Here is a 20,932-nt window from a genome sequence, read left to right on the forward strand (position 1 = left end):
CTACTTATATTAAATCAGAGTACGTCACAAGAGTAAATAGGTTCAAAGTAAAGAAAACTAGCATCCACTGTTACAACGAATAAAAGAATCACAAGAAACTATGCTTCCTCTTCTTTGCGATGTGCTAAAACGGTCTTCTTCCTTATCTCCTTGCTTCTCGATTAATACCACGATTCAACACATGTGAAACGTCTCTGAAAACTACTTATATAGAAGCCCCACAAAACCAAGCCATCTAAGAAGTCAGAAGTCCAGTAGAACAAGAACTCTAAAAATCAGATTTTTAATTCGCGTTCCTGAGTGGCCGCCCAGCAATCCTGAGTGGCCGCCCAGCTTCCTGAGCAGGCGCCCAGCCAGGCTGAGCGGGCGCCCAGCACCTTACTGGAAAATGCTCTGTTCTGCTTTCGTTCTCTGCTGCATTCTGCTCATATCTTCCCACTTGCAATGTCAAACACATACTAAGGCTTATTCTTGATGAAATCTCCCCACAAACACAAGGAACACCCTGAAATGCACAAACACTAGAAAAATGCATCAAATACACAAAATACTTGATTTTAAGACATCAATTCAAGCAATTATAAGACGTTCTAAGTGGTATAAAATGCCACTTATCACCAAGTTCGCCTCAATTGTTGGGAAAAGATCTTCTCCTATTAGTACCTTCTTGTCTCCAGTCTTAAGATCAATTTCAGCTAACCGTTTAGGGCCTATGATCGCAGTTGTAGGTGTCTCATTTCCATGATACTGGATAGTATGTTTCAGACACGTCTTGTAACATTCTTGTGCCATATCCTGGTCTCCTCGTATCTCTTGTGTTCCCCATGGTGTTGGAAATTTGAGGACTTGATGGTATGTCGATGGTACAACTTTCAAGTTGTGAATCCATGGCTTTCCCATGATTATGTTGTACATTGAATCAACATCTATTATGCAGAATTTCTCCAAGAGATTTACTCATTGCGCATAGGTAGGCTACATAATTTCTCCCAACATTTGTTTAGTTTCTCCACTGAATCCCACCAATGTAGTTGATTTTTTAATCATGTCACTCTCCGCCAAACCCATTTGCTTTAATGTGCTTAGCATCATAATGTTGGCGGCACTCCCGTTATCAACTAGAATTCTCTTGATCAGGCAATTCCCCACAGGGAGTGAGATGACAAGTCCATCTTGTTGTGGTTCTCGGATACTTCTCTTATCTGACTCATCGAACACTAATGATGGAAAAGTGTTACTATTAACTCCCACTTGAAAAACCCTTATGTCTGTCTCTCTGGCTGCCCTTTTAGCTTGTGAATATATGGATCCACACACTTCAGAACCACCTGCAATGAAGTTAATTACTTTGTGATGTGGCGTTGGTGGTGGTTGCCTCATTGGTGTCATATTGTCTCTCTAGGGTGACCCGTCTCTCCTGACATAAGCTGTTTTTTTTTACGCCATGAACTCTGTTAGGTATCCCTTCCTGGTTGAAAATTGTAATTCTTTTCATAAAGCCACACAGTCGTAAGCTTTATGTCCCTAATCTCCATAATAGTCGCACCATAGCTTGGAATCCGGATTTGCCTTAGGCTTGTTACTCTTTATTGGCCACTTGACTACACCTCCCAACTTTGAACTCTCTCATCATAGCTATAGGTGTTATCGTGAAGCCGTAGATGTCATAAGTTGGTGGCAGGTTAGGGTCCTTCCTCCAGTCGCTGCGTTCCTCCTTTTTCCATTTATTAGACTCCCGTGTCGAGTTAACATAGACTTCATCCCTGACAGGTCTCGTATACGGCTTGTATTCCCTATATCTTGGTGTCGTAATCTTTCTTAATTGCTTATAGTACTTCTCGTCATCCTCCATTCTGTCTTCTTCCTGTCTCACTTGTGCCATAGCTTTGGCTTGAACGTTATCCATCATTCTACAAGGGTATTTTATAAGTTCTTCGTACAACGGAGATTCCCGTTCTAACCCCCTTCTGAATTCTTCAATAGCCGTAGGGACATCACAGTTGGTGATGGTCACCTTTTCTCTATTAAATTATGTCAAATAATCACGCAATGGCTCTCTGTTTCGTTGCACAATTTTGTATAAGTCGCTGGCGGTTTTCTTGAACACTCGACTTCTAGAAAACTGCATGTTGAACGCGTATACTAAATCAGCAAATGTCTTGATGCTCCCATGTGGGAGGTTCACGAACCATACCAAGGCCGGTCCCGACAGTGTGGAACCAAAACCTTTGCAAATACAAGCTTCTTTCAGATCACGCATAATCGTGACCGTAAATATTCATTGTTTGTATTGTGCAATATGTTCTAATGGGTCACTGGTTCCGTCATATGGTCGCATTTGTGGCACCGTGAAATATTTTGGTATCTCTACCAGAGCGATATTTTCATGAAAAGGTGAATCAACATAGTTTGTGGGAGTCACTTTTCCAATGGTTTTGGAATGCCAGGAATCCTTTCAATTAAATCCCTTACTTCTTTCAGTTCTTTCTTGAATTCCTCCGCAATTTGGTTTCGAGATCTCGTACTTCTGTGACGAGAACTTCTTTTGTCAGTATCTCCCTGTCGATTATCACGATCATCATATCGTTACTCATCATATTGTTTTTCCATGTCGTTATCGTTATTTGGCACATCCTCCATGTCTTCTATCTCAATAATATCATATGTCCCGTTTGTTGGCCCTTCATATTGATCGTATTCCTTTGTGTCATCCATTTCCAAACGTCTGACTACGCTCGGGATTGTCTTCTTTGTCACAGTCTTAGTTATTGATTTGGTTGTAGTTACCTTTTTCTTCTATGTTTCATTTTTAGAACATATCTTCTCCATTTCGTCCTGTAGTCATTTCAACGCTGTTCCCATTTCTTTATTATTTTCATCCTCGGCCTCTTGATTTGTAACTCATTCCTCCAGGTTATCACCCGCCATCGTAATGTAATAATAATATTCTTAGCAAATTTCCCACATACGGTGCCAATTATTTTTACCAAAAGTTTTCGGGTTAAATGCTAAGAATGTTATGTTGGCACTAAGTTTAATGTGATGTAACTAAAATGAAATTGACGTAATTGAACTAAAGAAAAGAGATTGGTGAAGCGGAAAACCTGAGAACGGTAAAAAACCGCGGGTGGGATTACGTACCCAACCTAAATTAAATCCATTATAAGATCAATTAGATTATAATGGCGATGTTTGTATATTAGTGTTTCTTGAAGCATCACGACTAATAAATCCTATACATGTTCTAAGTTCTTGAAGAAAAATCCAATGCTGCTGTGATATCTTTTCTGGTTTTATACTTCTTCTTCTTGATATTTTTTGCTCATGTTGTGTTTTTCTTCCTCTTCTTCCTCTTCTTCTTCTTCTTCTTCTTCTTCTTCTTCTTGCCTTTATCTTCTTATTTGTTCCCCTATTTTCTCTAAATTCCCCTTTTTTCTCTCCATTTCAAATTATGGATGTCGATAATGCGGATATGCATTCTTGCTATTTCTCCGATAAACTCGGAAAACATCGGACTAAGTCCCGATCTCAGATGCTTACCACTCTGATGATGTCATTCAGGACGTCAATTCAACCTTCCTGTCTCGACCTGCCTTCTCGTCCATGACATGAACACGTTCAGTCATGTAGTGTGGAAATTCAAGTATAACAATAATATTTTAGATACAGCATCTTTGAATGTCCCTGTTTTGCATGAAAATAGAAATGCTTCATTTTCTTCTAACACCTGCAATCGGGTTGCCACATTCCTTTTGTATATAATTTACCCATGTGACTGTCAAGTCCCTTTCAACTACTATATTGATTGATCATTCGTTGAGGCTTCATAGGAAATATCCGTTAAAACTTCATATGTTATGTTAGGTAATGAATAACATAGAGGGGGGTGAATGTGTTTTACTGTTTTTAGGCTTTTCTTGAAAGTTAATGGTTAAACAAAGTAAATTAAATCTTGTATAGAAAAGTGTTCATGCAGAATTTAAACTTGCAGAAAATAAGGAACACGAATCTTCAAAACTCACTTAATTTTATATTAAAATTAAGACTGTTTTGCTACAAAATTTCTAACCTCTTTGATGTTAAAGAGCTCAGCTTCTTCTTGAGAGTGTCACAAGAGTTTTGATCTAAATTGTTACTTCTGACTTAAGGACCAGTGTTGACTTTATAACTTAGTTAAATGCTGGTTTAAACAGTGGATAATAAACATGCTATTAGATTTACTAAACTGTCAGTTGTCATTTCTATTTATAGAAAAGCAAATCTTCCATTTCTGGTTTAGCATATCTTTAGCATCCCGTGTTTACTTTAATCTTCCTCTGTCAGTTAATCTTTGTCATTGATCTTGCACACTCTTCAAGCTGCTTTTTGTAGACTTGTCAATCCAGCTATTGGATTGTTTGTTGATTGTTTATCTTGGATATTGAACTGATCTGCAATTATGTACTTTAAGACTGTACCTCGAGATCTCTAGTTTAGATCTATAGAACACTCGATATCTCGATAAGTATATAGGCTTATCGAGATCTATAGCACTCCATATTTATTTTGGCTTGTAGAGGTCTTCAGCTTGTCGAGATCTCTAGTCTTCACATCTTCACTTTGACTTGTAGATAAGTCTTTGTTCTCTAATGAAATTTGACTTGTCGATAACTCTGAGTTCTCCAGTGAAGGAATGACTTGTTGATATCTCCAATCTTCAGTTATTCAACTTGGCTTGTCGATATCTTCCTGAGTTCTCTAGTAGCTTTCCTGACTTCTCCACTCCAAATTCATTTCTTCTATCCTGGTGGATATTACTCATCCGTCGAGTAGCGATTGTATCCCGACGGATGTTCCTAACAGCAGTCATCCGTCGGATAGCCAAACTACTATCCCGATGGATGTTCCTCATCCGTCGGTACTCTCTGGAGTTCTCGAATGACTTCTCTATAACATTAAATATGTGACTTGTAGAGATCTTGACTTAGAATATTTTTCTCCAAACAGATTTATTCAACTCCAAGCTTCTTCAAAATTTTTCTGAGGCATGATCTTCTTGATCTTCTTCCAGATAGAATCCTTAGGCTTGATACTGTTTTAGGAAAAAGACTCCAGTCTGCTCCTTTGCATTTTTACAGACTTTAAGTGTTATAAGTACAAAATACAAATTAAGATAACAACACAACTTACTTAGGGTTGGCAAGATGTCTTAGTCTTGTTGAACTACAGGCATGTCTTTTACAACAATCTCCCCTAATTTGTGAGAAGATTGCTTAACACAAATTCATGCCTGTCAACAAGACTAACCCCAAGTTTAAAATGATGGAAGATAAAATTAATACATAGTGCTTGATAGAATTATAACTTGTACAACATGAGATTTACAAGGTTCAATGGTTACAAGATTCAGGTAAAGACAGTTTTTACATCTGCTTTTTTTATAAGTTGATCCTTCAATTTGTCAAGAGTTTCAAGTTCTTCTATGATAGGTGTTCCACTTAGAGCTTCAACAAGTTTTTGTCTTGCTGCCTTAGAATAACCTTGATCCAGAAACTCTATGCAGAATATTGAGACTCCACCAGCTCTAATGTTTAGAAATCTCCCATCTTTAGAAATTATGCTCATTCCTTTTGCTTTCACCTCTTCTGTTCTTGTTATAAACATATCTACTTTTTCATCATGTCTCATTCTCCTTTCTTCAGCTTCAGCCTTATCTCTTTTCTTTGTTTCCTCCCTTTCAATCAACCATTCATCCAGAGATGATCTCCATGTCCTTGTAACAGTGTCCTTGCCTTTTAACAAACTTAACACTCTATTAATTTCTGCAGGAGTCAAAGAATCCATTAACTTTTTTTCTAGAAGAGTGAATGTCCCATCCTTAAATAAACTCTAACTTCTCTCAGGGATACAACCTAGATTTTAACAATTTCCTCAGCTGAATGTTGGAAATGGTCTTCATCTGAGGTGCACCAATTTAGAGGTAGAAAGTCGGATTCCTTAAAGCAATTACATATAGTCCTTTCAGTGACTTCCACTTCCTTTGCAGGCTTGACTTCCTTAGGCTTTCTCCCAACAGATTTGAGCTTGAATTTTAGTGAAGGTTTGGCTAAAGGTAGGGCTGTCATTTTCTTGAGATTTGTGTGGCTTGAGGTGATTGGAATTTTTAGGAAGGAGTTGGCAGTTTGTTTGTAAAGAAATTTTGGCTTAGATGTTTGGGAAGGTTTGATGTTCGAGATAGTTGATGTTATAGGTTGAGCTGAGGCTTGAGCTAGTTGTGTTTGGATTTTTAAGGATTGCTGAGTTTCTGAACTATCATGTCTTTTCCTACTTCTTCTCTCAACAGTTCTCTTCTTCTCATCATTCTTCTTGTCATCCTCCTTCTTTTTCTCACCACCCTTGCTTCCAGATGGCTTAGCAGAGTGACTTGAATTTGAGCCAGAAGGATTTTGATCATCTTTCTTCTGCTCATCATCATCCAAATCATCCTTGATGATTTGTGTTTTGGGCAAGTTGGCTTCTGCATTATTCAGATATCTTCTCAACAGTTTTATCATCTCCTCATCTTCAACAGTTTTGTTCCTTTTTGCTTTCAGCACAGTTTCAAGAGTCATGATAAGCCTTTTATTGGCCATGACACACTGTTTAGGAACTTGAAAGTGTTTGGAATGTTTGGTAGTAGGATAAATGTATGTCACTCCATTGCTAGGCTGTAGATAAGCTTCTGGGAAAGCAGCCACTTGTGCATTCTTCAATTCTGTTAGCAAGAGAGTGTCTTTATGAATTACTACTCTGACTTTGCTTATCAAAATATCTAATTCAAATGCCCTCCTAGAGATAAGACAGTTGAGGGACACCTGCATACATCAGTCTACCCCTGAGTCATTGATGTTGACCACTATCCTTCTTTCCTTGAAATTGTCTTTTGGAACCAAGATCACTCTTATTGAGTTTATTGTCCTATCCAATGCTTTCTTGTAGGTGAAGAAATTATCATTGAGAGGAGTTCTAAGTGCCTTAAGCAATTCATCAAACTCCCTGCTTAGACTGGGACCCTCAGCTGCTTTAAAAAATCTCTTCATTCCAATATCAACTTTTTGACTTAAACTCTTTTTAGCACTTTGGACTTGTTGTTGAGATGACCTTGATTGTGCCAATATAGTTTCTATCTCCCCCTTAGTCTTGTTGGCAGGCATGAGAAGGGGAGTAGGGATTTCAGGCCTTACTTGTTCAGGAAAAGAGGGTAGTGGTATATTGAGTTTACCCATGATGGTTCCTAAAGCTACAAAATTCTGTATTTGAAGATGCTTATGGGAGTCCACCAGAGTTTGGATATCTGTTTGTTGGCTCTTGACAAGAAATGTCAAAGCCTGAACTTGTGCAGTGAGAGAGGAGTTGGATTCTTGCAATGTTGTGACTTGATCCTGTAGAGACTAAATTGGAAGATTTGTTGAAGTGGATCCAGGCTTATAAGAGCTGCTAGTTGTGCCAAAATGTTCTTCTATAGCCTCTTTGATCCCTTCTATTAGCAATGCTGAGGGCTTAAATCTGCTCTGGTGAAGTTGATCCAGCTGGACCTTGGTCTCATTTGAATGAGTAATTTGTTTCTGGATCATTTCATGGAGATCGGTAAACGATTGTTTGAGGTTTTTGACTTCCTTCTCAATGGAGGCAAGATCCATCCTAGCCATTTGCTCAGTAAAATGCTTGAATTTCTTAGAGATCCGCTCTTGAGGGGGTATGATCATGTTCATCTTCTCATTTACCAATTTTCTTATTCTGTCTTCATGGCTAGTAAGCTTGATTTCAAGAGCTTTACCAAACAGATGAAATGCTTTAAGCTGAGCTTTGTATACATCTGTAATGGCATCATCGACAGCTTTTGGACTCAAGTCTTTTGCATTACTCCCCAGAATAGTAACATACTCTTCTCTAAATCTGGCCAGAACTTGATTCATCTCCAGGGCAAAGTCATCAGACAACCATACATCCACATTCCCATCTGGCTTAGCATCATTTACAATTTTCTCCTTTTTCTCCTCAACCTCTTCATTGTAAGCAAGCATGATAGATTGATAGTCTTGGTTGCTCATGTCTGACGTCAGAAGATGCTATGAGATGTTAGCCAGTCCAGAGATCTCCTCTACTAGTAGATCATCTACAGAAGTTGGTTGAGTGGCAGATTCTTGAAGCCACTGAGAGAGTATGTGAGGTTGTTGTGGTTGAGAGGGGGATGGTTCATCAGAAACACCTGTGACTGAGATCACAATTTGACTCACAGATTGCTCTGTGGTTTTGACACTGTGTTGTCCTCCACTTGTAGTGGGAACTTCCAATTGAATTGGAGGAGATTTGACCGGGTTACTGTCATGTACACTAGCCTCAAACCCTTTTGTGTCTTGCAACACACTGGCACTTGAATGTGCTATGCTTGCCTCCCCTATGACAGGATCATAGGCAATTGTACTCCTAGCTTCAACTGCAAAGGCAATATCTGCTAGAGTTATAACACCCCCAAATCCGGGGTCGGGGATCCGGGTTGTCACGAGTTTCATTTTCCTTAATAACACTTAATCTTAATAAAGAACCAACTATTGCGCACTGTGACCCCACAATATCCACACACACCACAAGTTATAGTCTCAGAGATGAAAACCAAAAATAATACAAGTCATTTTATTCCACAGTTATAAACCATTACACCTTAAAAGGGTTTCTGAATAAATTTACATATTCTTTGCCATTAGTACAATTCATAATCGACATAAGTCTGGTACATCAACAGTTGAAACCTAGCCTATTGGTAGTTCATACCTCAGCTACAGCGGCATCAACGCCTACAGGAAACTGCAGAACGTTTTCTATCCGCTTGCGAATTGGGAGCTTGGTCTTGTTCATCTTGTCTATCTATTATTGTGTGATGAAAGAAGAAAGCAAGGGTGAGTAACAAGCCCACCGAAATAATATGTAAAATAATTAACAATATATGAGCATTCTCATAGTACTCATGAAAGTCTTGGTCAAGCAGAAATGAATCAAGTTGATATCTTAACACGACCAAGTCGTAAAATATTCATTATATATGTATATATACTTTTCAAAATCTTGGAAATCCTCTTTCATGCATAATATACATATAGTTCCAGTTTATAACTGTATAAAAATATTGTTGCAAGGTGATCTCATATATCTAACCTTGTCTCAACGTTTTTCTGAAAATCTTTGTCATGCATAAGATAATCATTAACTAGATATAAGTTGAAAAGATGAAGTTACAAGATACTCCAATATACTTATATCTTTTCCAAATACTACTTGAACTACCACCGTTCAAGTTATAATCAGTTTCAAAAGTTCATCACACAGATGAGACTACAAGATAAGACTTGAATAGATTCAATCTTTGAAATATCATTTGAAAGAAATGAAGTTACGAGATACTTCACTAAGTCCTGATATATATATTCACCTATATATATATATCTCATACACTCCTTGAAAACCTCTATTATGAAAATTATAAATAGAGTTCTAATATCCAATGAATTTGGAAAGAAAAAGCTTTGGCATAAACCCGATATCTTGCTAATCAGGCAAAGATACCAATTAAGTAACCTTTTCTACTAGTAGATGGATGAATCCCCCACCGGTCATCACCCTGGCCGCATTAGGGCCTTGTGCTGGACCGCCACCCGGTCTCTTATGCGTTGATGGACTGCCACCCAGCCACTTACACTTTGATAGATCGTACCCCGGCCTGTCGCTTATGTCGACTCAATTAGATGGACTTACTTCCCGAACGTTGGGCAAGTAATCAAATTCTTTTATCAAAACCGCAACCTCGTTGCGAATATAAAATACACCACAGAGCCGGATCCCTCAGTTTTGTAAGCGAGTATTTAAATCCCCTTCGAAAGGAAGATCTTGAATTTGAAAACGAGTTTTGGGATCCGCTCTAACTTTTAAAATCATTTTGAAGACTTGAAAACATTTTAAAGAATGTTTAGAGTAATGATGATTTAATAAAATAAATCAGTCCCGATATATTAGAAAATATATGAATATTATTATTTAAATAATATTCCCATAAAGGATAATCTTCATAAAATAATTGAAGTAGAAGTTTCAAAACTCATACTTGAAACGAAAAATAAATAACAAAAGATATATGAAAGTACGATCCTTATTTGAATAATCGAAAATAAGTTTGATTATTATTCAAAACCATCGAATATACCTTATTCGATTAAGAGTTATAGAAAACTATATATATATATATATAAATATACATATATTATACTCGGGAACATCGACCCCCGGTTTAGAAAAATGTTCACCTTTGGTCCCCTATACTAAGGGTATATGCAACTACTGCTTATCTCTAGCATAGGTATTATGCAGTTTATATGCATTTGAATAGATAATAAAATATCAAGATTTCACAACATGCATATATATACCATATCAACATGCTCCAATATATCTCAAGATTTTCTAATAACAGTCATGCACTTATCTCAAGATAATGCATCAATATATTTACATCACAACAACAGTATAACGGGTAGAAAACTTGCCTAAGTGTTTCAGGGTAGACTTAAGCTTAGAGTGGGTCCGGTAACCTATTAACAAAAACATAAGCCGTAATTAGACCACGGTCTCTTAAGAAACTAGTCAAAACTCACTCATACCATAACGGTCGCTTACAATCATTTATACGCTTAACGATTTTCGTTAATCGCTTGCGTACCCTCGGCTCCACCAATTTTAATAAATTAACCGTTATGAATTTTAAGGCGACTCTTTAGCGAGTACTTTACCAACTGCCTAATCCACCTTACATAATTGTTTCGTATTTCGATTAATCATTTAAGGGTCTCAATTATGGTCTCAAAGTTACTCGAGGTTTCGGGGTTCACTCGCGAAACGCCATTACTTAAAATGGTAATTTCTCATCGCTCGTAACTCGGATTTAGGCGAACGACATATCAAAATGAAGCTCGTAACATGAACTATATAAAAATCACAAAGGTAAGAAGCTTACAGTGAGTTCACGGGTCCTAAAGTTTCATGCAAAACAGTCTAAGGAAAACGAGCATTACGACGGCAATATTTACGAGATTCCCAAAATAATTACCACTCTAAATCCTCATCAATTCACTCTCAACCACCAACACAATAATATTCAACCATCATACTACAAACTCAGTCCCCAACTCCAAGTTTTACCAATTTATCCAACCAATCAAAGACCCAATATTTAAAACCAATACAAATCCACTAAAACTACTTATAATCAAAGATCAAGTCTTCATACTAACAATGCTTCAATAAAACTTAATGGAATCATAAAATCAAAGCTAGGGTTTGAAGTTTATACCTTCCTTAGATCCTTAAACCACTTACAAGATATTGTAATCCTTAATAGAGCATTGATCTATGTTTATCATGTTCAAACTTACAAAGGCGTTCAAGAAATGAGTTAGAACTTTTGGAGTTACAATTAGTACGATTTAAAGAACTGTAACTATGAGGGTCTTATCATGATTATTTGGACGATACTTGTTAACAAGAGTTGTAGGCCATCTCAATACCTTTCAAACGAGCTATAGAACACAACATTTGAGTAAGTATTGAAGGAGATATGGCAGTTTGAAGTTGCTGGTATTATTTTGGCCGAGAGCAAGAATGTTGCTTGGTTGATTTTTTTTGAATGAAATGAAATTCTTGGTTGAAAATTAACCTTTCAAAATATCTTTGCTTTTGCTTTAATAAAGTGATGATCTCACCTTGAATACATCATCACAAGGACACTTGTTCAATCCTTATGGTTGGATGATGTCATCCTCCCCTAATCCCTTTGATTAGTGCTTAATTACTTGGCTAATGACCGCTTATCTGTTATACGGTTCGCTTAACTTTCATTTTCGTTCGTCGTTTGAGGGATCATATCCGGGATCTTATTACTTGGGTTCCCCTAAACCCTTCTCAATATTTTATATTCCTTTTATGATCCTCTCTTATTATCCTTGAATTTAAATCCTTTTAATCATGTTACCTTATAATCAATTCTTTTGGTATCTGATGGATTTTCGGGAAAATTCAAAGTGTCCGGATTCGAATACTAACGACCTTTACATAAACTCATTTACTTTATGGAATACTAATACGATCTTAGAATTTCCATAACAGTATTCTTATATAGCGTGGTCTGATAATTTTCCCTTAATCAGCATCATCAGCAAAAAGTTACTATTCATCAGTATTTCAAAAATTTCGAAAATTGGGGTTATTACAGTCTCCCCTCCTTAAAAGGATTTCGTCCCGGAATCAGATAGTAAATGAATAGGGATACTTTCTTAGCGGTGCACTTTTTAACTCTCAAGTCAATTTTCCACATTGTAGTTCTACCACCAACTCTGACTAATTTGATAACCCTTCTCCTAAGCACTTGTTCCTTTTCGATCTATAACCCTTCCTGGTTGCTCCATATAGATTACGTCTGGTTGCATGTCTATGCGCTCATATGCCCCTATTTATCTGGCATCCGAATTACACTTCCTTAATATTAATACGTGGAACACGTTATAAACTTGCTACAGGTTCGGGGGTAGGGATAGCTCATATGCTAACTTCCCAATACATCTTAATATCTCCAAGGGTCCAATAAATCGTGGACTTAAACTTTCCTTTCTTTCCAACCCTCATCAATTCTTTTTAAGAAAATACTTTTAACAATACAAGGTTCCCTCCTTCATACTCTTTGTCCTTTCGGGCCATACCGACGTACTCCTCCAGTCGATTTTGGGCTTCTACTAGCCGTCCTCTGATTAGATCTACTATTTCCTTGGTTAATTGGACTACTTTCAACCTGAGCATCTTGTGCTCTCCAACTTCATTCCGATACAAGGGAGATCGGCATCTCTTTCTGTATAGGGCCTTGTGAGGAGACATTCCGACACTGTCATATCATTCATCCTCATAAGAAAACTCGATACGTGCTATGTGATCATTCCAAATTCTTTCAAGTCTATCGCACAGACTATCATCATAGCTTCTTGCGCTATAGGTTTTGCTTCTCAATACCCACTTTTTTCCCGTCCGTAATCGTTACTATCTTCCATTCCTAATACTATACTGTTACACTTTAGTTTGTTAGCGTTCTATAAGCTTTTAACAATTGCGTCAACCTTAGTATCACGAACGCGTTAGATTCGGAACACCACCGCACTGATACTACTTCTTTCTAGCTGCTTCCATCTTCGAAAGCTTGATCCATCGTATAGAAGTAAAAGATTTTATTGAGACATCACTATGATCATGAACACTTGTTACATCGCATAGTTAGTACAGAAGGTGGTCAGCCTTTAGTACTTGACAAGCAATTAAACAATAGATGGTATCCTACTAGGCTTCTTTCACACAAATAGATAGTCATTCGACAATACCTCCCCTTCTAGAAGGGTTGTTCTTCTCAGCTTATACAAAATGAAAAGGAGAGAAAAGAACGAATTTAAGAGCATTATATAAAAAATTATACTGCCACAAAATATCTGGCTTAAAATCTACCTCTGAACTATAGAGGTTTATCAAAGGAGAATGAAACATAAGTATCTATATCAATATCCAGTATTATCGTATCACAATTTACGTGCCTGAATAATTTTGCTATTCTGTCCATCATTCTATGGACCCATGCTCTTGTGCGAGCTTATAAACAATCATCTTTGAAACTCCCTCGACGGCGAAAATTAAATCTGGGATTTCATTCTAGACATCATCGTTACTAGAATCCATTGCTATACCGCAACCTTCTTCGTATAGTAATACTACTCTTTATCGATAAGAAGGAATAAATACATCATAGGTAAATAATCGGCTTAGTTAGTCTAACGATGATTACTCATACATCACCATGACCCGATTAGTGGTACTCAATCTCAACACCATTACAATACAACTCTCACAGTTGTCATCGTCTCATTATTCATAGACTCATTGTTGCATTACTATGGTCCACCACTGACCTACTGTAGTCATTCGTTTTCCTCGAAATCTTACTAGCTAATCTTACAGAGTCCATACTTGTCGTATCAAAATCTTTTAAGGAGGTAACATAATCACCGTTTGTGATCCATGAAGGACATCTCCTGAACTTGACGTATATATATGACATGAAGCAGATAAAATTACAGAAGAGTCTCAATCAAAGCAACAATAGCAGGCTAATACCATTATTAACCATATGTATTTATTAGGAGACGTGAAGCTCAAAGGTTTGTTTAGTCCTTTTATAACATGGTCCTCGCTTATCTCAAGTTAGTACCTTCTAAGATAGGTAGCCCGCTCACAGCGATAACATGAATTAAATCTTTACCAGACTACTATTACGGTTGAGTATCGCACAATCATCAGAAGAAATGTCCATCGTTCACACCATAATACCACCTTCACGGCTTTAACCATCATTATTGTATTCCTCTGGCACGAGCGCCTATAATTTCTCTTTTACAGTTAGAGTGTCGGCCACCTCATTGGCCTTTCCTGATAGTAATAGTTCCTTATAATCAATGTCTTTTGAACGATCTCCAACTAAATTTTCTACCTCATTTCCAATCACTGCTTGTGTGAAAATGCTCTTCCTTAAGCTTTGGTGAGAAAAAAAATATCACCATTTTTCCATAAGTTATTACCTCGGTCTTCAGAGGTTAACATTATCATGACTAACTCTCGATTATACTTAGGACGTCTCTTATCTTGGGTCCTTCTTGTTTTCACCAATTTCAACCTTCATTGGGTCAATCTATACTTTCTTATGGTTCAACACATGCCCACCTGGCATTATTATAATTACGTAATATTACCTTTATCAAAATTTCTATTCTTCAGAACTTTGAATATTACCTTTCTCCTTGTAAGACCTCTAAGATTATCCTTGAATCGTTCCTCCCGTATTCCCTAGATACAAGGCATATCAAAATACCATTTACTAATACTATAACCATTGTCTATATACTTCTAAACATTCCTCCACTGATCCTTAAAGGTTGTTGTTACCCTAATCCTTTCCAATTCATACTGTCGAAACTCATACTGTCCCTATTAAGGGTGAAATGCAAACCTTTATGCATTCCCCTAGGATTCATCTCAAGTTATCGAGGTTTTATCCTTAATTTCCACCTTTAAAAAGATACTTGCATCCTTCCATGGATAACTCAAGTCATATATCCCTGATAAGGGTATCTTATTCAATCATTTCCACCTCGATAGTCTATACCTAATTTCACAATAACATCCTTATTCAAACTGAGGTCAATCCATATGGCCTCCAGAAGATAACAATGGTTATCCGCCTTTCTTTCCTGATTTGGTAATGATAATAGGGATGTTCTGGAAGATATTGGTTGTGTTCAAAGTGAACTTTTTAGTTCTAATTACTCATTTACCTCTGTTATTTATCTTAACAGTCATCTCAATGTTAAGATATCTTTTGTACCCGGTGTCTCCTTTTGGGTATCCAGTCACTGGTGTTAATTATACCTCATATTCTTGAAGGTCACATCCTTCATCCAATTTCCTAATTTCTTGATTTCCTGTATCCTCGGTCCATCCGTGTTTTCTTATTAGCCCATCGATCTATCTCGAAGTGTCTTCGAATACTCCCAACTTAAAGGGGATAATATATATATATATATATCATTTATGCCTTCCACCATCAACTTTAACTCATGGTGAATCACCCTCATCCTGATGATCACACATTTTTCTATTTCTATTACTACGAGTCTTTAGGGTTTCATCATACCCAACTCCCTTATCATTCCTCAAACTCTATTGCCTTTATATTCCTTTCCACTTCAGTTTCTTTTTTTTTTATTATTATTACAATCATTTCATGAACCCATTAATCATTGACTTCAAACATCACGTCGTTCTGGGATTCATGTCCTTAGGACGAATCTTGCCAACTTTTATAACTTAGATTCATAATTCATCATACTTGTCCGCATTTGTTCTGGCTATAAAGCTTTTACACTATCTCTATAACCTTGGGAAGTACTTTCCCGAAAATAATTGACTGAACTTTAATCGGTTTATTATAACCGCTGGCCCCATGTCTTTCTTGGCCTTTCACCAGCGGGTGGCCTCTTTCTTAGGAAGGTAAGTGACAAAAACAGTCTTTTGCGCTTCGTCAATCATTTAGAATCTCAAATGATTCCTATATTTCCTTTAGCCAGGCTCTTTCCTCGACTGGATCCACCTATTTCTTGGAATTCTGAGAGCTTAGTGACTTAAAGGTCATGAAAGAATTTCCCACCGCATTGTTTCCTCAGGGTGGTGGTTGGGGGTAAAAGTATAAGTTTTGTTTAGGAAGGTCCATGAATTGCCCCATAGGAGTACCATCCTGGTTCCCCCTATCTTTCTCGACTTCTGTATTCTCAGTATGAAATGTTTCATCCTTCTCCCATAATTAGGGTTATCTTATACGTTAAAATCCTTGTTTTCCATTTCATTATGTTATGGGTTCCTTCTTTCTTGATGGTGACCTCCCTAACTATCATATTTAGGGTTTGCCCTAAATCTTATTCCTCGAACTATGGATTTCATCTAAGATCTAGTCCTTAAGCTCTTAAATGTTTGGAACCCAAATTCTGTAGGAATACCTCATTATTCCCTTATCATCTCTCTCGGTATTAATCTTTTCTCCAGTCATTGGCTCTTTGCCTTCATTCATCACTTTTTCTTGGCACAATATGATCTTTTCCTATAATTCGGGCTGCATTACAATCTCAAACAGCCTTTCAGTACCGGCTCCGGTTATCTTCACTTAATTTCCATTTTCTCAAAATCTTTTATCTACTCTTCCGAAGACATTATCATCTTGAGTCTCTCCTTTCTACCAAGGGCGTTAGCCACCACATTGGCTTTACCTGGCTGATAAATAATCTCATAATCATAATCCTTGATTAGCTCTAACCACCTCCTCCGGCGCATATTGAGCTCTTTCTGCGTAAAAATATACTTGAGCTCTTGGGGTTTGCGTAAACCTCGCACTTCTCTCCATACAAGTAGTGCCTCCAATCTTTAGGGTAAAACTATTGTCGTAAGCTCAAGATCATGGGGGGATATCTGATAAGTGGCATTTTATACCACTTAGAACATCTTATAATGGCTTGAATTGATGTCTTGAAATCAAGTATTTTGTGTATTTGATGCATTTTTCTAGTGTTTGTGCATTTCAGGGTATTAATTGCATTTCGGGAGAGATTTCATCAATAATAAGCCTTGGCATGTGTTTAGCATTATAAGCGGGAAGATAGGAGCAGATTGCAGCGAAGAAATGGGAGAAAAATAGTGCAGATTCCAGAAGGGGTCTGAGCGCCCGCTCAGGAATGCTGAGCGGCCAGATTTATTATTTTAGACTTCTGATTCTGTTTAACTTCCAACTTCTGAGTTAGCTGAGCTTTATGGGACTCCTATATAAGTAGATTGCAGAGACATTTCACAAAGGTTGGATCGTAGTATTAATCGAAGAGCGAGGAGATAAGGAAGAAGACCGTTTTAGCACACTGCAACGAAGAGGAAGCATATTTTCTTGTGATTCTTTATTTCGTTGTAACGTTGGATGCTAGTTTACTTTACTTTGAACCTATTTACTATTGTGACGTACTCTGGTTTAATATAATTAGTTTTAGTTATTATTCTTGTGTGTTATTATCATGTTTTCATATGAACCCATGATGACGATGAGTGCTATCATGGGCTAATCGTGATCATGGGATCGTAACGGATTTACTATGGAATTCTTTAGTTAGTTGTTTAATACCTTACTGTGTGATAATTGTATGATATCTAGTATTGGATGTGCGTATTCGTCTTATGTGCGTCGCGAACATATAAGATAGGGTGTTAATCTCTTGTGAAGCGAGGTGGATCTTGAGATTTAGAACTTTCCATGCTAGCATAGGTTCATGTAAGAGTATACATGATTAGTGGGTAACTCTAACCGTTTTATTCGCCCTGTGTAATCAAAAGGAATAACTTGTGCTTAAATTGTTATGTTGTCAATTTCTGTAGACATATAGGGACTCAACATAATTGATGCATATTCAACTTGTATCTTAATTGTGGATGCTTGGTAGAATGGTATTAGTACAATGAAAGTTGGCTTTTATCAGTTTCGTGTTATTCGATTAATATCATCATTGTTGCATGCTAAGGGTAATAACAATGACTATTGAAGGAAGTAGTAATGAAGTTGTGATCTCATGAGTGTTTTAATATTGATTAATTCAAGTGTTAATTAAGTGCTTAATTCTCATAGTTAATTGTAGTTAGTAATTAGTTACTCAATTCTGAGTGTTATTGTTTTAACATTGAGAAGTAATCATACATTGGTGAGTGAGTTTAATTGAACATAATTACTCTGAGTCTCTGTGGGAACGAACTAGAAAGTATTCTATACTACTTGCGAACGCGTATACTTGCGTGTGTTATTAGCGCGTGTTTTCACCCTAACAAGTTTTTGGCACCACTTCTGGGGACTCGGCGTATTTGTTTAGTTTATGTACTTACCATCATTGGTCATTAGGACTCAGTGATTAAGACGTGTTACTTAATGTTTCCGGTTGTGTTTCAGGTACCTTAGCAAGCGTTTATGAAAACATGTTCTCGTACTCGCAAGAGGACTTTAGATACGGCTGAGGAGACAGATGAAGTTCTTGATATTCCGGAGAAGATAGAATTTGAAGATTCGGATTCAGGAAGTGAGCAGAAAGAGCCAGTAATCATGGGTGATCGTATAGTTCCGGCAGATCCAACTCTTATGGACTTTTCTCGGCCTAAAATTGATGATATTCAGTCTAGCATCATGCACCCGGCTATTGAGGCCAATAACTTTGAAATCAAGCCGGGCACTATTCAGATGGTGCAGAATTCTGTTTCTTTTGGAGGTGCTGCGACTGAAGACCCCAACATACACATAAGGAATTTTGTCGAGATCTGTAGTACTTTCAAATATAATGGTGTGACTGATGAGGCTATCAAGCTGAGGCTTTTCCCATTCTCACTGAGGGATAAAGCTAAGGACTGATTACATTCTGAACCAACTGGGTCTATCACTACTTGGCAAGATCTTGCGCAAAAGTTTCTGGTGAAGTTTTATCCAATGGCGAAGACTGCTGCTATGTGGAGTGCTCTTACTCAGTTTGCGCAGCAACCTACAGAATCTATGTGCGAAGCTTGGGAGCGCTACAAGGAAATGTTGAGAAAGTGTCCACATCATGGAATGCCTGATTGGATGGTGATCACTGGTTTCTATAATGGTTTGGGGGCCCAATCTCGGCCTATGCTCGATGCAGCAGCTGGAGGCGCCTTGTGGGCCAAAAGCTATACTGAGGCTTATAATCTTATTGAGACTATGGCTGCAAATGAGCATCAAAACCCGACTCAAAGGATGATGCCTGGAAAGGTAGCAGGTATTTTGGAAGTTTATGCAGCTACAACTATTGCAGCGCAGCTCCACGCGCTTTCTATGAAGGTCGATTCTCTAGCCACCTATGGAGTCAATCAGATAGCTATGGTCTGTGAGCTTTGTGCAGGTTCTCATGCTACGGATCAGTGTTCTCTTGTTAATGAATCTGTTCTGTATGTGAACAATTATCAGCGACCGCGGCAGCCTGTGCCAGCTACTTATCATCATAACAACAGAAATCATCCAAATTTCAGTTGGAGTAATAATCAAAATGCTATTCAGCAACCATATCAGCAAGGCGTAAGTAAACAGTTCAATCCACCTGGATTCCAGCAACCACAGCATTATGCTCAAAGGCAATCATATCCTCAATAAGGAGGTGCAGCTCCACCCTCTAGTGTTGATTTTCAGGAACTTAAGCTGTTGTGCAAGAGTCAGGCGGTTTCTATTAAGACCTTGGAAAATCAAATCGATCAAATAGCCAATGCAGTACTCAATCGTCAACCTGGCACACTTCCCAGTGATACTGAAGTGCCAGGCAGGAAAGAATCTAAAGAGCAAGTCAAGGCTATTACCTTAAGATCTGAAAAAGTTGCTGATGCTGAAAAAGCAAAAGAAGGAGAAGCTGAAGTTGGTGATGAAGAAGCTAAGAAAAAGGAGAAAGCGGCGGAACCAAGGAAGACTACTGTTGAACACACTCTTCCTGAGGGTAATACAGGGGAGAAACAGCTTTATCCTCCACCACCTTTCCCTAAGAGATTACAACAACAAAAGCTGGATAAGCAGTTCGGTAAGTTTCTGGAGGTGTTCAAGAAACTTCACATCAACATACCTTTCGCTGAGGCTCTGGAGCAAATGCCTAGTTATGCGAAATTTATGAAAAGTATTCTTTCAAGGAAGGTGAAACTGGATGATCTTTAGACCGTTGCTTTAATGGAAGAATGCAGTGCTGTGCTGTAACAAAAGTTACCTCCAAAGCTTAAAGATCCAGGTAGCTTCACCATTCCTTGCACTATTGGCAAGTTGTCTTTTTACAAGTGCCTTTGTGATTTGGGAGCAAGAATCAATCTGATGCCGTTGTCGATCTTCAAAAAGTTGAATTTACCTGATCCAAAACCCACCTACATGTCTCTGCAATTGGCTGATCGTTCTATTACATACCCACGAGGCATAGTGGAGGATGTGCTAGTAAAGGTGGATAAGCTCTTCTTTCCTACAGACTTTGTTATTCTGGATTTCGAGGAAGATAAGAAGATTCCCATAATCTTGGGGAGACATTTCTTGGCTACAGGCCGTACCTTGATAGATGTGCAGAAAGGTGAACTTACTATGCGGGTGCAGGATCAGGATGTGACATTTAATGTATTCAAAGCGATGAAATTCCCTACAGAAGATGGGGAGTGCTTAAAAGTGGATTTGATTGATTCTGCGGTTACTTCAGAACTTGATCATATGCTAATGTCTGATGCATTAGAGAAGGCC

General features: G+C 37.8%; 1 protein-coding gene and 1 non-coding gene across 2 annotated transcripts; both read right to left on the reverse strand.

The window, feature by feature from the left end:
- Positions 1-975: 975 nt before the first annotated feature.
- On the reverse strand, positions 976-1,389 carry LOC141696101 (uncharacterized). The gene has a single exon (XM_074500288.1). It carries the CDS (start codon positions 1,387-1,389, stop codon positions 976-978), a length of 414 nt encoding a protein of 137 aa, XP_074356389.1.
- A 17,770-nt stretch (positions 1,390-19,159) lies between these two features.
- On the reverse strand, positions 19,160-19,266 carry LOC141699126 (small nucleolar RNA R71). Its single transcript, XR_012565611.1, has one exon. It is a non-coding gene; the product is annotated as a small nucleolar RNA R71 (small nucleolar RNA).
- Positions 19,267-20,932: the final 1,666 nt, after the last annotated feature.

The sequence above is a fragment of the Apium graveolens genome, chromosome 11 (assembly GCF_009905375.1).
Source record: "Apium graveolens cultivar Ventura chromosome 11, ASM990537v1, whole genome shotgun sequence".
NCBI lineage: Eukaryota > Viridiplantae > Streptophyta > Magnoliopsida > Apiales > Apiaceae > Apium > Apium graveolens.

Excerpts from the sequence above, each read along its gene's own strand:
- LOC141696101 (XM_074500288.1), bottom strand. The coding sequence starts at position 1,389 with ATGACACCAATGAGGCAACCACCACCAACGCCACATCACAAAGTAATT.